This window comes from Ochotona curzoniae, unplaced genomic scaffold (assembly GCF_017591425.1).
Source record: "Ochotona curzoniae isolate NIBS_2020 unplaced genomic scaffold, NIBS_Ocur_1.0 scaffold_2476, whole genome shotgun sequence".
Classification (NCBI taxonomy): domain Eukaryota; kingdom Metazoa; phylum Chordata; class Mammalia; order Lagomorpha; family Ochotonidae; genus Ochotona; species Ochotona curzoniae.
Window position 1 is genome coordinate 15,525,254 of NW_024467095.1, and position 15,984 is coordinate 15,541,237.

Below are 15,984 nucleotides of genomic sequence, written 5' to 3' on the forward strand. Positions count from 1 at the left end.
GGCCTCTGGGACACAAACCGACATGCATAGCGGCCGATGCATACAAGGCGAGGACTTTTAACCATTAGGCTACCGTGCCAGGCCTAGTATATCTTTTTTTCCTTCTTTATTTTTGACAATCTTTACATGGTTAATTAGGGCACAAAGGTTCAAGGGCTACAGGAAATTGGGTAAGACTATTATTTCCACATTCTCTCTCTCTCTCTCTCTCTCTCTCTCTCTTTTTCCTGTATCTGGGGCAAAGGGGGAGATAAAGGGAGAATGCCCACCCAGCCTCCCACCCATCCCAGGTCCCCGATGTGGAGCATGCCCGAGGGTCTTGTTCAAGAGACAATGGGAAGCAGATAGATTCTGTCTCCTGATTCACTCCCAAGTGCCTGCAACAGCCAGAGCCAGGCTGAAGCCAGCAGCCTGGAACACAATCCAAGTCTCCCTCAGGAATGTCAGGCCGGAAGCCGGACTCAAGCACAGCCGGAACTCAAGCTCAGGCATTCTGGTGGAGATGCAAGCATTTTAAGCTGGCTTTTTACTGTTGCCAGATGTCTGCCACCACAAATTTATTTGCATTACCAAAATCAGTTTTTGTGTTTAAGTTTTTTTCTCCTTCTCTCAAATTTCCCTCTTCTTTCAGCTATTTGTGTTAGTCCCTTTTTATGTTTATTTCAGGACTACCTTTGTCTTTCTTTCATAAAGTAGAGAATGATCTTTAAATTTAGGCAGGGAAAATGAGTTTGTGAGCAGGTAAGGCAAAGTGCAAATGGATTTGAGCATCTGGAAATAGATCCGCTTAGAATTACTGTGTCTACCTTACCTCAACACAGAAGTTTGGAGGCCATTGGAATTATCAGTAATATTAAATTATTACGAAATATATGCTTAAACAGCCCTGAGAAAAAAAGTAAAACACCCAGCTAATGAATTGTGAAGCATTGTTATTGAGAAAAGCAAGTGGTAAAATAATTCTATTTATAAGATTTTAAGTATTTGTATATGTTTGTTTTTACATGAATTTGAAAGAACACATGGAAGAACTGTAAATAATACCTCTTGCTTTGATCTTAGGCCGGACATGTGGAGAAAATGAAAAAAGGTTTTCATAATTTATTGTGAATGTTCATGTATTATTTGACTCTTTCATAATTGTGAATATACTGTATTTCCGGGATACGAACAACCTTAAGGGAAGAATCTGAACTCTAGATATCCAGGCACACTGGTAGTTACTGAGATGTAATTGTCTAAATTAAAATATTTCTAATTCATATACTTAGTAACTTTAATTTAGATTTCTTTTAAAATTTTTTTAGGTGTGGAATATCAAACAAATGATTAAGTTGACACAGGAACATATAGAGGCCCTCTTGGACAAATTTGGTGGGGAGCATAATCCACCATCAATATATCTGGAGGTAAGCATTTAAGTGTCCTGTCTGTAGTAATTTTGAAAATTTAAAAAGGTGAATTTATGGAAAGTATTTATATTGATAATCTTGGTATTTTTTTAGGAGGTGGGATTAGGAATAGGTACAGGAAGGGGAATTTAGTTTTGCATTTTTATATTGTCTTGTTCGGTTTCTCTTGTTACAATAATCCAGTGTTGTTTTTGTGGTATGGAAAATGTCAAAACTAAGCGGGGTGGGGAAGCGTATATAAATTTCAAAGTATTAAGTTGAATCAGAATGAATTACAGCAAGAGAGCATACATTGTTTTGGTAAAAGAACTAGTTATTGAAACAGATGTAAGACAACAGCATCGAATTTCCAATTGAAAAATATGTCCCCCATGTCAAAATGTCTGCATTTGAGTTCTGGCTCAGTTTCAGCTTCCAGCTGGTGTGCACCAGGGATAAAGCAGATTGATGGCTCAAGTCGCTGATCTCTACCCATCCTGTGGGAGAGCAGGGTTGAGCCTCCTGCTACTGGCTCCCAGCTCCTGACTTTGGCTTGGCCCAGCCCTGGGCATATGGGAAGTGAGAGGATGGGAGTTCTCTCTGCATCTGGCTATTTGCTTCTATCTCTGCATGATGGATGGATAGATAAGAAAGAAAAAGAAGAAATAGAAGAAAGAAAGAAAACAAAATGAAATAAGACTAGGCAGGCACTATATTGGAAGATGGGATTATTTTATGTGATGCCTTTTTCAAATCCCCTCAGTTGGTTTCTGCTTCCTTATAGGTAAAATGTGTAATCTTTGGCACAAAAGTGTTTAGCTTTATTGTTCAACAATGCCAAGTCTTAAACTTGATTGTAATTTCATACAGTTGGTTATTGTTCTAAATCCTACAAAATAGCAGGTACTGTTAGCACAGATAAGCTTGGCATTCGTTACCTTCTCAGTCAAGCTCCACGGAGAACAAGCTGTTACGTAATCTAATCATTCAGACTCCATAGCCCACACTGTCTGTCTCTATAAAATTTGGTTCAACTTCATTAGTCATATTGGGAGATAACCCTGGGTTATAAAGTTGGCTCCAAATGTCAGATATTTAAGCATAGAATAAAAGCCTGTTGAACTAAATTTCTAATTTAGTAACCTAATTACTTTTTAAAGTTAAGTCTTAAGCATTTTATTAGAAAGTAAGTTGGCTTTTTAAAATAAATGCAAGTGTTTGAAAGTAATGCCTAATAAATCTTCTTTCTCCTCTTTTTCATGTGGTTTAACCCTATTCACGCTGCTAGTTAGTATCAGTGCTAAGTTGGAATTCTTGGTCACATAGTTGCTAACATCTCATGCTTCCTTTTTTACTAGTGTGTCTTAGGATGCCAGGCAAAGCAATCATAGGGGGCAAATATAGTACTAATGAAAATGATAATTCTTTTGTTAATTAGAATTATGTGATATAACACGTAGAACAGGTTTTCTTCCAAGCATTCCTGTCTTGGGAACTCTGTCTCATGCTCAGATTTAACTCATTTGCATAAGTAACCGTGTGTCACTGCAGTATTAACCCACTGCCTGCCTCACACACATGCTCTTGACCTTACTATTCTGTGCCCTGGGACTGTGTTTAATGCATTCGTTATTTAATTACTTGGGACCTTTTACTAGAGGTATCCAGTTTATTGCTTTTCAGAATTAAGCACACAAAATTAAATCACCTATTCAAATTTAAGTTGGTACTATCAGACCATAATTCACATATTATATTGTTAGCATACGCTGAAGTACTAGGTCCTTATTCTTGAGACTACTGCCACACAATTTGTATACAATTTAAGAATTATACAAAGTACTCATAAGAATTTGTGTATGTTTATATGTGTGTCATTGTGTGTGTGTAGCACACATTATATGCCTATACTATAGAAGGTAGCATAATAGTTAAGATGAAGCCTGGTGTCTCATAGACCCTGTGCTTGAGTTCCAGCTTTGCCTTAGTTTCCCCAGATACCCAGTCTCCTTATACTGATAAAGTCAGAGTAATAGATATGATATAGATTGAATTTGTAATTATGAAATACAATAATTCTGAGCTATCTGTTAGTGCTTTATATATGCTGAGTGATTCATTCAACAAATGTTGCTGAATGTCTGCTAACATTTCATTGCTGTAAGCTCTGGGGAATATGTCAATCTAAAGAGCCAAATATTTCTGCCCTCAAATAGCTTTTGTTTTAATGGAGTGGGAGATAGAGCCTATAAACACATAAATGAGGGGGGAATATTGTACTTGTCAATACTGATTCAGCTGCCTATGGATGACATCATCCTCGCGTGTGGAAAACTGACCATCCCTCAAGAAAAGCCCTGTGAATGCCAACCATTCAGAGTCCTACAGTGAGCAACCAGGCTTACCCTCCATTCTGCAAGTTGCCATTCCATCACTTAAGAGCCCTCAATACTTTTCTTTTTCAAAGATTTTTCGATTTATTTTTATTGGAAAGGCAGACCCATAGAGCGAAGGAGATAGAGAAGAAGGTCCTCCATCCACTGGTTCAACTCCACAAAAGACCACAACAGCCCAAGTTGAACCAATTCAGAGCCAGGTTCTCCCGCACAGATACAGGTTACCAAGGCTGTGGCCCGTCTTCTTTTGTTTTCCCAGGCCACAAGCAGGGAGCTGGACAGGAAGTGGAACAGCCAGGACATGAACCAGTGCCCATATGGTATGCCAGTGCTTGCAGGTAGAGGATTAGCCAATTAGCCATCACACCAGTCCTATTGCTTTATTTTCATTGGGAGAAAATATTCATTACCAAAAAATTACCATTTTAACCATTTTAAAATAGTTTTTGGGCCAGCATTATGGCACAGTATTTATTAAGCTGCTGCCTGCAACGCTGGCATCCCATATAATTGCTGGCTGCTGTACTTTCTTCATTTCCCTTCCCTTCTCTCCCACTTTCCCTCTTATATTTTGTGCTCTCCCTGTCTCCGTACCCCCCTTTCCACTCTATTCCTTTCCCTGTAACTCTGGCTTTCAAATCAATCAATCAATTAAAAACAAATGAGTAGATAAATAAATAAGCAGTTCTGTGACATGATGTGCGTTTATATTGTGGTCATCTCCCTCATCCATCTCCAGAACACTTTCATCATCTCAAACTGAAGTTCTTTACCCATTAAACACCAATTCCCCTTTCCAGTCTTACCCTAGTTCCTAACAACCACTGTGCTTTTTGTCTCAATGAAGTTGACAACTCTGCATATCTTAATATAAGTGGAATTATGAAACAGTTGTCCTTTTTAACTAGCTCATTTCACTTCATGTAGTGTCTTGAAGGTTTGTCCATATAATGTGTGTCAAAATTTCCTTCCTCTTTATGTCTAATATTCCATTTAGCTACATGCCTGTCATTGCACACTGTTGCTTCTGTCTGCTAATGAGTACTGATATAAACATTGCTGCTGTTCTGAGTATGTACCCAGAAGTAGAATTGCAGACTCATATGATAATTCTGTGTTTCAGTGTTGAAAGAATTGCTATATCTTTTTTCATAACATATTCTTTGGAATATCTTGTTTAATCATCAGCCCGTCCTTGAATTATACTTACTACTCTCATTCTCATTTTATAGATGAAGAAACTCATAATTAGAGGGTTTAGTAATAATAATAATAATGTGATCAAAGTTACACTTGTATTAACTTTGGTTTAGCCAAAGTTAGAAGCCAGATACTGTGACTTCAGATCTTGTGCTCAGAATTTCTCTGTTGTTCTTATGATACATGACACCCTGTCTTAACTTTAGTCTGTTAAAGCCCGGGCAATGACAGAAGCATTTCATCAAATGCTACAGTGAATAAGGAAGCTGCTTCCTGTTTATGGAGGGCATGACTATTATATATGATTTGTGGGAAGTGTTTCATTGTACCTTGTAGATTGTTTAGTAACTTAATGGCACATATGGATGCTGGTTTGTGTCCCCTCCACTTCCAATCCAACTTCCTGCTTGTGACCTGGGAGAGAGACAGAGGATGGCTCAAGTCCATGGGATTCTACACCTGTTTGGGAGACTCATAAGAGGCTCCAGGCTTCAGATTAGCCCATCTGTTGCCATTGTGGCCGTTTAGGGAGTGCATCAGGAGCTAGAAAATGTTTCTGTCTCTCCTCTCTGTAAATCTGCCTTTCCAAGGAAAATAAATAAATCTTAAAAATAAAAAAATTTAATGAGCTAAATGGTAAATTTATTTTACTGGTTTTTTTTTTAATTAAACAAATCCCCAAAGTTTTCCCCTGTTTTATAAAATAATTCACAAATTATAAATCATTTTTGGAGAAACTATAACTCAGTAATTTTTATATATTCACAAAGCTATACAGTCACCACTACTAATTCCAAAATATGTTTAGCACTGCCCAAAAGGAATCCTTTATCCACTGCCATTCTTCTCCTCCAGCCCCCTGCAATAGCTGATCTGCTTTTTGCCTCTATGGATTTCCCTGTTGAGAGATTTTATAGAAATAGATAAAATGTCTGCCATGTGGCCTTTTATATGAGTGATTGCTTTTACTTAGTGTAATATTATAGCATGTTTCAATACTTCAATTCTTTTTGGGACTGAATACTATACATTGTATAAGTAAATCATTTTGTTTATGCATCATCAGTTGGTAAAGATTTGAGCTCTACTGTACTTAGAACCAAATCTCCCTGGCTGTGTCCCCCTGCCTGTAATGTTCCCTGTCACACCCCCTCTGTATTACTCTCTAGTACCTGTTCTTAGAGAGAAAGCCCCACTAAGTTTGAAAAGCCTGTGAAAAGCTAGTTCAGATAAGGGCCCTTGTTGGCCCTTGATGGCTTATCCTATATCAACTTAGCTCGTAATTACATTTTGGCCTCTGCCAAGTGCTTGCTCTGTTTGCATGCCAGCAATTGGCCACTCCTGCAAATTTATTTCTCTCTAATAAATTCATTCTGACTGGGAAAAAATAATTTGGCCTGTTTATTTAAAATTTTGGACTATATTATCAGTAATGATACCCTGAGCATTGTATACAAGTTTCTGTGTAAACACAATGTTTTAAAATGTTTTGATTGTGTGCCCAGGAATGGAATTGCTAAATCTTGTAGTAATACTGTTTTGCATTTTCAGGAACTCCCAGCTTTCCAAAGCCATTACATTGTTTTGTATTTCCTCAGCAGTGCACATGGATTCCAGTTTTTTCATATCTCCATCAACATGTTATTTTCTGTTTTTCCTGCATCTTCTGAGAATTTTGTAGTTTTAGCTCATTTACATTTATGATTCATTTTTTAGTTAATTATAAAATCCTTTAAAAATTATTTACTTGGTAAAAATGTAGAGACAATTCCAAGCCACTGATTTGATTCCCCAAATGCCCACAGTATCCTGGGGTAGGCCACACCAAAGTGCTGTGGTCAAGACTAGGGCCTGGTATTTCTTTTCTAGGTATTTATTACTTAAAAAGCATTTTAAGCATAGACACCAATACTTCTTACAGAGCGGTCACTTTGATTCTGAAGGTGAAGAATACAGACACTTGTGGGCCTTGTTCACAGCAAATGGGCCAGAAAGGCTCAGGGTGAGGTAAAGAGAGGTTTCGACCTTCCATCCTCTGAGTCTGTCTATCTCTGTAGAAAGAGCAAGCTCTTACTTACTATGGGCTCTTTTTTTTTTTTAAATTTTATTCATATATCTAAGGTAAAGGGAATATTGAGGGAGAAGCCCCACCCTATCTCCCACCCATCCCAGGTCCCCGGTGTGGGACATGCTCTGAGATCCTTGCTCAGGTGGCCTTGATAGTTCACCAGTTATGGGTCACTGCCATTCTCGCCACTCCAGGCACAATGAGGTTGTTGAAGAATCCACTGATTGACATAGTCCATCATAGAGTCTCCATTTGTCCAGCATTTCACTGCCAACATATAGCTGAGGTGATGGATTGACCTGTTCTGTCCTCCGTCTTTTCTTGGTTAGGGTTCTGAGTCTGCCATTTCAATTGTGGAGATCCCCAAAAGAAACTTTGAGGTGTTCCCAGACCAGATTCTTGTGTGTACTAGCAAGTATAGGGCCCGGCACAGTCCATCGCCCCATCAGCTGGTGGTTGCAGTTGCTGGGCTGGTTTTGTTTTCAGCCCTGATTTCCACTGGAACCAATGGGTGTTGCAGTGCAGCCCGGTTCCACCCAGCACACACTCGGTCCTCACACAAACGAGTGGAAGCTGCAACCCTGTCAGAGCGACCCACAATAACCCCCACCAGGCCCACCCCTACCCTGGTTTGCCAGTATGTGTAGCAGACTAGTCCAGTCTGTCCCACATCCCATTTGGCTCTCGTACATGTCGCAGGGTATTGCAGCTTAGTTCCATCTAACCAGCTCAACTATCCAGCCCTCACAGATGCTGCTGAGTGCCTCTCCGTCCAGCCACCCCAGTCCCTGTCCTAGTTTCTTTCCTTCTCATGGGAGGGTAACCCAATAGGGAGGAGCCCAGTATTTCCCTCCCAGGTCTCTCTCACTCCCAGATTGTACACTCTCCATGTGGTTCTGTGGTTAGACTTGACAGTATCAGCCCCCAGTGCCTGCTTCTGCTGCGGCTAAGCCCCAACAACCCTCACCCACTCTAATTATGTTTGCACCCGTGGGAATAATCCGCCCACCCTGGCTTTTCCCTGAACTAGTCCATATGAGGCGCACAGGCGCTGTAACCCTGCCTAGTCTAGTCTGTCTCCATCCCAGCTCACTCTCTAGTGGGAGTATCTGTCCAGCAGGGGGACCATCCTTTATTCCCCTGCCGGCTCTGCCCCTCCCTTCCTGATTCTCACATGTGCTGGTTGGGTGCTGCAGTCACATCTGGCACAGGCAGCCTCACCTTGGCATTCTGTGTTGTGTACTGCTTTTGTCGGGACCAAAGCTGGCTCGACCCACACACTGCTCCGGCATTCAGATTTGCCGATGGATGATGGGAACTGATTCAGCCTGGTCCGCTCCCGACCCATGCCAAATGTATGCCAGTGGGACACTTCCCATGACCTCTTCTGGGCTGTTTCCTTCCATGTTTCTTGCGTTTACTTGCCGGGTCTGTGTCCTGTCAGAGGAGTTGCCCAGGCTCCTCCATCAGGACCCTCTGAGTGCCAGGTTTCATGCATACCAGTGGGTTCATGAGCCAGCACTACTCAATTCACCTCCTGTCCTAGCAGGAGCAGTGACTCTTCTTACCTGGCCTTCAACCCATTCTGGTTCTTGCTGTTGGATGTTTCAGTGCAGCCGCAGCTTGTCCATACTCACATATAACTCATATGTGGCTCAGTGGGGGTTGAGACCTAGCCTAGTCCGTCCCGCATCTACCCTGGTCCTCCAGAACACCAGAAGGTGTTGCAGTCTGACCCGGCCTGGTGCATCTAGTCCCACTCCACACTTGTGCCAAGGGAGACTACAACTGTAACCTGATCAGAATGCAGCTCCATTCCAGCCCGTGCACCCCTTAGTGGGTACCTCCTCCCTGCTAGGGTTTCCCCTTAGCTGCCCAGCCGGGCCTATTCCCAGCCAGTGTCCAGTATGCCAGTGGTTGCTCTGATTCAGCTAGGCACAGCCCGTCACCTGTCACGACCCCTGCCTTAGATACTGTGGCTCAGTGTCCGTGACTCACGCAGACCAATTGGTACAAGAACCTAGTTGGGCATGTCTTGTGCCCCGTCCTGGTTTCTAATTTAACTTGTGGGCTAAGGTTTGCTCAGTACTGCCCGGTGCCCCCGTTCTATCTTCAGAGGAAGAGTTACTGTCATTGGGAATTTTCAGGATTGATTCACATCCCCAAAGCACTGTGGGTTCAGCATGGAGCTACCTAAGCAGCGACTCAAAGAACCTAAAATCCCAGAGCTCCCCTGCCAGGCGACCAGCAGGCGGAGCCTGGCGCCAAATGGCGCATTGGCTGCACTATGGGCTCTATAAAGGACTTCAAAGGGGAGTGGCTTTGTGACACCAGCCCATTAAAGTCCCAGATCGAGATTGGTAAGTGTCATTTGACTCGCAGGTAGGCAGAGAGGGTGGGAAGGAGAATGTGGCTTCCAAACTCTAAACCAGCTTTGTACCTAAGAGGCTTCTGACCCGTAATCTTAAGGGTTGCTGAAGGAGGAAGGTTATGACATAGGTCACTCAGTGTGTGTACGTACACATCCAGCACCAGGCCAAAGCCAGGAGCTTCTTCAGGATTTCACCCATGGCTGATAGGATCCCAAGCATTTAGGCATTGTCCACTACTTTCCCAGCAGTGTTAGCAGGGAGCTGGATCAGAAGCGAAGCGGCTAGGACTTAAGGGGTACACATGGAATGCCAGTGTTGCATGCAGCAGCTTGGCCCATTGCACTGCAGCACTGACCCCCAGACTAACATTTTTTGATAAGGACAAATGTGGAAAAATGACACCATATAATCCATGATGGAGGCATTGGTGTCACTTTAAAACTACTACTAACTTTTTGTTAAGGAAATGACATTTGAAAAATTCCTTTTGGGCCCATCATCAAGTCCTCACCTTGAACAAATTGGGATCCCACATGGGTGCCAGTTATAATCCCGGCAGCTCCACTTCCCATCCAGTTCCCTGCTTGTGGCCTGGGAAAGCAGTCGAGGACAGCCCAAAGCCTTGGGACCCTGGACCCATGTGGGAGACCCAAAAGAGGCTCCAGACTCCTGGCTTTGGATCGGCTAGCTGTGGCCATTGGGGTCACTTGGGAAGTGAAACAACGGATAGAATATCTTTCTCTCTGTCTCTCCTTATTTCCTCTCTGTATATCTGACTTTGCAATAAAAATAAGTAAAACTTTAAAGAAAAAAAATTCTTTTTTATTCCTCTCCATGGTTAATTTTTGTGTGGCAAGTGTATTTACGAAGGGGACGGTAAACATTTGGCCTGTGGTAGAGACAGACATCAGTTAAGATGCCTGTGTCGTCTTATTAGGGTTCAGTTATATGATAAAAAAGTTCATATATCTGGATAATCAGGATGTTGTAGCCTTTATTGAAGTAAAATTTTTTTTATTGTCTACCTTTGGCAATTCTCCCTGGCTTATAAAATGAAAATCAGATTTCACAGCTTTTGTGAGAAGTTCTATAAACATATTGATCCTTTGCTCTATTGCAATGGCATACAGCTCTTCCAGTTTATAGTTTTTGTTGTGTGTGTTAAGCTCATTTCCTTGCTTGGTTGTGGAATTTCTGCTGTGTGCAGACTTTTCTCTACTTGCAGTTATCCAAGCGCCCATGTTTCAGAGATTCCATCCTTTCTCATTCTCATCTTGTATTCAAAATGTTTTTTATTATTTCTAATGTACAACGCTTAACACAAGAATTATCTGTCTGCTTCTCCACAACCCAATAATAAACTCTTTGGGAAGTAGAAAATGCCATTTTAAGGCATTGTTTAAGGCCTTGTTTCTCCCTTGTAGCTTTTCTTCAGTAATTTGTAGTATTGCCCCTATTTGGGAGGGCAGGGAGAAATGGTAAACCATAGTGTGAGTTAAAGGATTACCACTGCCTGGGAAAAAATGAGGAGTCTGAATACTCCAGTTTACTTGTTTGTGTTACTTATAGTGCTGTTCTGTTCTTTTAGAATTTGAGATGTCATGCGGTCATCTGATTTTCTAGCCTTAGACAGGTGAAGCTTGCAGCATGACATCCTAATGGAATATGACCCTAGAATTTCTTCACTGCAGGTTATAAGTCATAGTTTCAAATACAATATTTATTTTTTAATCAATATTTGAAGGAAAGTAAAATGATCAGATTTATAATGAGAAAAATAAGGTTTATTTTTTTTCAATTCATGGCTATATCAGAAAGAAGGGGACAGTTACATGTAAGTCTTGTTTAGGTTTTGATGCTGGTGGTAAGATTTGCTATTGTGTACCTCAGTTTTGTATTTGAACAACTTTTATAACACCCCATTATGTTGTTTTCAGTTGTTGTTTTTTTAATTTCAGTGAGGGTGTGTGTGTGAGAAGTAGTGGTAGTGGTAGAAATAGTTGTATGAAAGTTAAAATGAATATAACTTTTATAGAAAAAATTTCAGTGGGGAGAAATGTCTTTTCTTGAAGTAGTGTATTATTTTGTTATTCTAGAGATATGGTTTGGAGATAAATCACAGTATGGCCAGATAACTGGAAAATACTAAGCTTTTTTTTTTTATTGATACTTGTGGACCATCTAGATACCATTCATATATATATATATATATATATATGCATATGTGTGAATATGTATGAAGTTTCCCAGTATAATTCTGTGATGTCATATAGCAGTTTAACAACTTAAGGATAAAGTATTTCTGGCACTTATTTTGTAATTTAGAACTTAAAAACCCAGTTAGTAAGATTATAAAGAGATTATAATAGAGACTGAAATTTCATGTTTCCTTTTGTTCATAACAGGACAAAGTCCAAATTCAATGTAAGTCTACTTTATTTTATAGGCCTATGAAGAATACACCAGCAAGCTAGATGCACTCCAGCAAAGAGAGCAGCAGTTGTTGGAATCCCTGGGGAATGGAACTGATTTTTCTGTTTCTAGCTCAGCATCAACGGACACCGTTACGTCTTCTTCCTCTTCTAGCCTTTCAGTGCTACCTTCATCTCTTTCAGTTTTTCAAAATCCCACAGATGTGTCACGGAGCAACCCCAAGTCCCCACAAAAACCTATCGTTAGAGTCTTCCTGCCCAACAAACAGAGGACAGTGGTAAGTCCAGTTATAATATCATTACTTTGATATTTATGTCTTTCAGAAAGACCATTTGTTGACAAATCAATATATTATGATTTTTATTCAGAAATCATGGAAGTGGAAGTATTGATTAAAAAAACACAATGGAAAAGACATATGTGTTAGGTTCCAGAGTATGTTCTCTTGTTAGTCCAAATTGTATTGTCATATTTGATGTTTAAAACCATCTGCTGAACTTGAAACATGCTTGTGGTTAAGTGCTACCTAAAAATCAATCAGAATTTGGAGATTTTAGCTTGCTTGTTGTCTGATATATGTCAGGTGAGACTTGTTCTTCTCCCTTGAGAAATCACCGGTCTGACTTATTATTAAATATTGAGCTTCCAGTGTACTGAATGTATTTCCTCTTATTTATATAATTTTGTTTATTATTACTCTTAACCATTGGAATAATGAAAACCGTAATTAATATTTAAAGTGAAAAAATATTCAGAATCATTATTGATGATCTGTAATTCACAAGCACAACAAATAGTCCATTGACTTCATAATGTATCTATATATCTCACTGCTTTTTAGATTTATGCTTGCTTGATTCATTTCCACATTTTTACACAACTAATATCTCTTCTACTCTTTCTTTTTCTTCTGTTATGTAGAATTAAAATTATTTTCCCCTATTAAGTTGAAGTATTACTGAGCAGCATCTTTCAAACATGCCCTCTTAAAAAGGGAAATAGAAGCAAAATTACATGGGTATGATCCGTGCTTTAGTTCTAAGTTTCAAGAAGCTTGTGTTACAGAACAGTTGATGGCGAACCATCCCATCCTCAGTAGATTTTAAATGAATCCTTTATTACCTGTAGAAAATAGAAAATGCATTTTTAAATCGCAGGCATTTTACTTCTCTTTCTCACAATATTATTCCTCTTTACAGAATCTACTAAGCTTAGAAATTTTGTGTTTCTGCATATAAATTACAAAAAATTTGAATTGTTAAGGATAGCCATTCAGATTTGTTGATCTAATCTGAATCATTATGGTAAGCCATCCTCTTCATATTTATGAAAGAATCAAAGAGAATCCTTAAGCTTAGATAGCAGTAAAACTTAGAATTCCACTTTTAAAAAGCAGTTGAGACCCATCAGAAATGTGGAATAATAAATAAAAGAATAGCTAGGCAGTTGGCTAGATTTGTATTAATGATCCTGGCTAGACTTAGATTAAGCAAGTGATTTATTCTTATTTATTATGCTCTGAACCTAACCACATTTAATGTTCAGAGAAACTGTTTCATGAACTTCAGAAGATCTTAGGAATAAATAGGTTTAGAGCATCCAGCTGTTTTAAGGATACTATTTTGCAATTCTTCCTTGCATCTGAATCTATTAACCCTTTTCTTAACAGCCTCCTCTTTCTTTCATGCCGTAATGATTACTAAGATTAAAAGTTACTGTTTCAATATTTGCCATGTGATGTTGCAAGTTCTGTGCTAGAATCTTTACACATTGTCTCAGCCAGAATGCATTATAAATAGAGGTGTTAATGGTAGGAAACACCTGTTCATTCGGAATAGGTGACTGTGTGTGTCCTGGACCCTCAGGAGAAAGGACAGTAGAGCCTACACGAGGAAGTGAAATCAAGTGCCAAAAGCAAGGATGCTTTTTTTTTTTATGAAGATTTAGATGTAGAGTCCAGAACAACAGACTCTAAGCACTGGCCTTTATATAGTTTTTGTCTTTAAAAATTCCATTGAAATAACATTAAAGGCTTATACAAAGGCTAAATTTATAGGACATTGACAGAGGACTAGAAATTCTAAGGAATCCTGAAAGATATAAAATATGTAATTGGATAAATGAATAAGCCAAAATAGAAAAGCAAGAAAATACTAGGAGCTGTATATAGTCAGTCATTCTTCTCAACAAAATCCTGATGAGTGTGATGCTTAGTTAGCAATTTAAAGGAAGCAGATTTGTCTATTCGACAGTCACCTGAGGACAGGTATTTAATTGAAGATGTCACTCCAGCAGGAGGGCAAAATCCTCCGTCCTCACAAATCAAGTAATGAATATGTTGAAGATGTGTGTTAGCATGAGTTCTGTAGAGGAACAAAATGAACTAGACCCAGCTTAAAAACGTTGAATTTCTAGCAGAATGAAATTTCTACCTGGGAAGTTCCACCTGAGTGATGGGTTTAAAAATTGAGGAAGTAAACTTCAGAAGTCTCAGACCTCAGCGAAACCCAGTGAGGAAAAATGTGAAGGCAGATTATCCTAGGAATAGAACACAGCTTCCATCTTGAGTGTATCAGACTTGCTCATGTACCTGTTAGTAATTTTGAAGTAGGAAATAACAAATTCCTTTCGTCTTCTATACTCAATATAACATACATTTGTGAGCAGATGTGTGGTGGTGTTCTTCCCTACCAAATGCAGAATTAGCTTATGTGGAATGCTTTATGTTTTAGCTCAGTTCTGATGCCATGCACCTGGAATTAGTGCGAACTCTGCAGATTGAGAGCTGCCTACTTCACTTGCCAGTAACTAGTGTCAGGTTGTGACCGGTGCTTTATCCATGGGTTCTCCCACAACTTCCTTTTTAGCTTCAGGACAAAGCAACAAGTGAGAAGGAGTGTGAAGCTTCCATTCTCAGCATCCATTGGTGGTCAGTACCCTGAAAGTACTGAACGGTATTCCAGGGAGTGTTTTTTTACGTCTGTCTTCCTACCTACCCACCATCCTTCCTTTCTTAAACATTTATTTATTTGAAAGGCAGAGCTATAAAGAGAAGAGTCCAAGAGGGAAACAGGTCTTCCATCTACCAGTTCACTCTCCTGATGAGCAAAACAGCTGGGCCAAGCCCAAGCGAGAAGCGGAAGCTCTGTCCAGGTCTCACACTGAGTGCAGGGGCTGGAGCACTTACACCACCACCTCCTTCCCCAGGCTCATTAGCAAGGTGCGCAATTGGAAGCAGAACAGCCAGTATTGAACTGGTACTGCACTGAAGGGACTTTCATAGAGGCTTCATAGCATGAACATGATCAGTCATTAACTCAATCTCTCAGCCCTCTTCACTTCTTTGAGGCTGGTGGGTTAAATGGAAAGTTCCAAGCTGACATCCAGGAACATGCCAAGATTCAACTCATTACAAGAAAAGATACTCTTATTACCTAGGAAGCTTCAAAGGATTAAGAATTTTGTGGGGCCAGTACCCACATGGACCTATACACACATGTGGGAGACCTTGATATAACATTCAAGGCTACTGGTTTTAGCCTGGCCCAGTCCTGGCTGTTGGTGGATATTTAAGAGTGAACCACCAGATAGAAGTATGTGTGGATGTGCTATACGTGTCTGTGTCTTCCTCCTTTCAAATAACTAAAATAAGAATCTTTTTAAAAATTATTTTTATTTTGGATGATTTTTACATAGTTGATTAGGGTGATAAAGGGTCAAGAGCTACAGGAAGGTGGGTAAGATCACCATTTCCACATTCTCTCTTTTTTTTTTTTCCTTCCTGTATCTGAGCAAAAGGGGGAGATAAGGGGAGAAGCCACACCCCAAATCCCAGGGTCTCCTGTGTGGAGCATGCTCTGAGGGTCCTGCTCAAGAGGTTCTGATAATTCAACAGTTCTGATTACTGTTGATCTTGCCACTCCAAGCATGATGAAATCTCTCCCAAATCCACTGGTGGACATAAAATAAGAATTTTTTTTTTAAAAAAGTTCTGTGTCAGGAACTAGATTCAGAAACTAGATATGAAAACAAGGTACACACAGCATGCCTTCCTATCAGGAAATTAGAATGATTTTAGGAGCACAATGCCTGGAATCGAGGGTGAAGACCAAGATATGTTTTTT

At 39.9% G+C, this 15,984-nt stretch overlaps 1 protein-coding gene across 5 annotated transcripts in view; it reads left to right on the top strand.

The window, feature by feature from the left end:
* Positions 1-15,984, top strand: part of BRAF (B-Raf proto-oncogene, serine/threonine kinase) — a 103,720-nt gene that overhangs the window by 38,807 nt on the left and 48,929 nt on the right. For all 5 annotated transcript variants that reach the window (XM_041002376.1, XM_041002380.1, XM_041002381.1 and 2 more), the window contains exons 2-3: positions 1,308-1,409; positions 11,874-12,137. In XM_041002376.1, the coding sequence (XP_040858310.1) occupies positions 1,308-1,409; positions 11,874-12,137 (366 nt within the window). The remainder of the gene's footprint in view (positions 1-1,307; positions 1,410-11,873; positions 12,138-15,984) is intronic.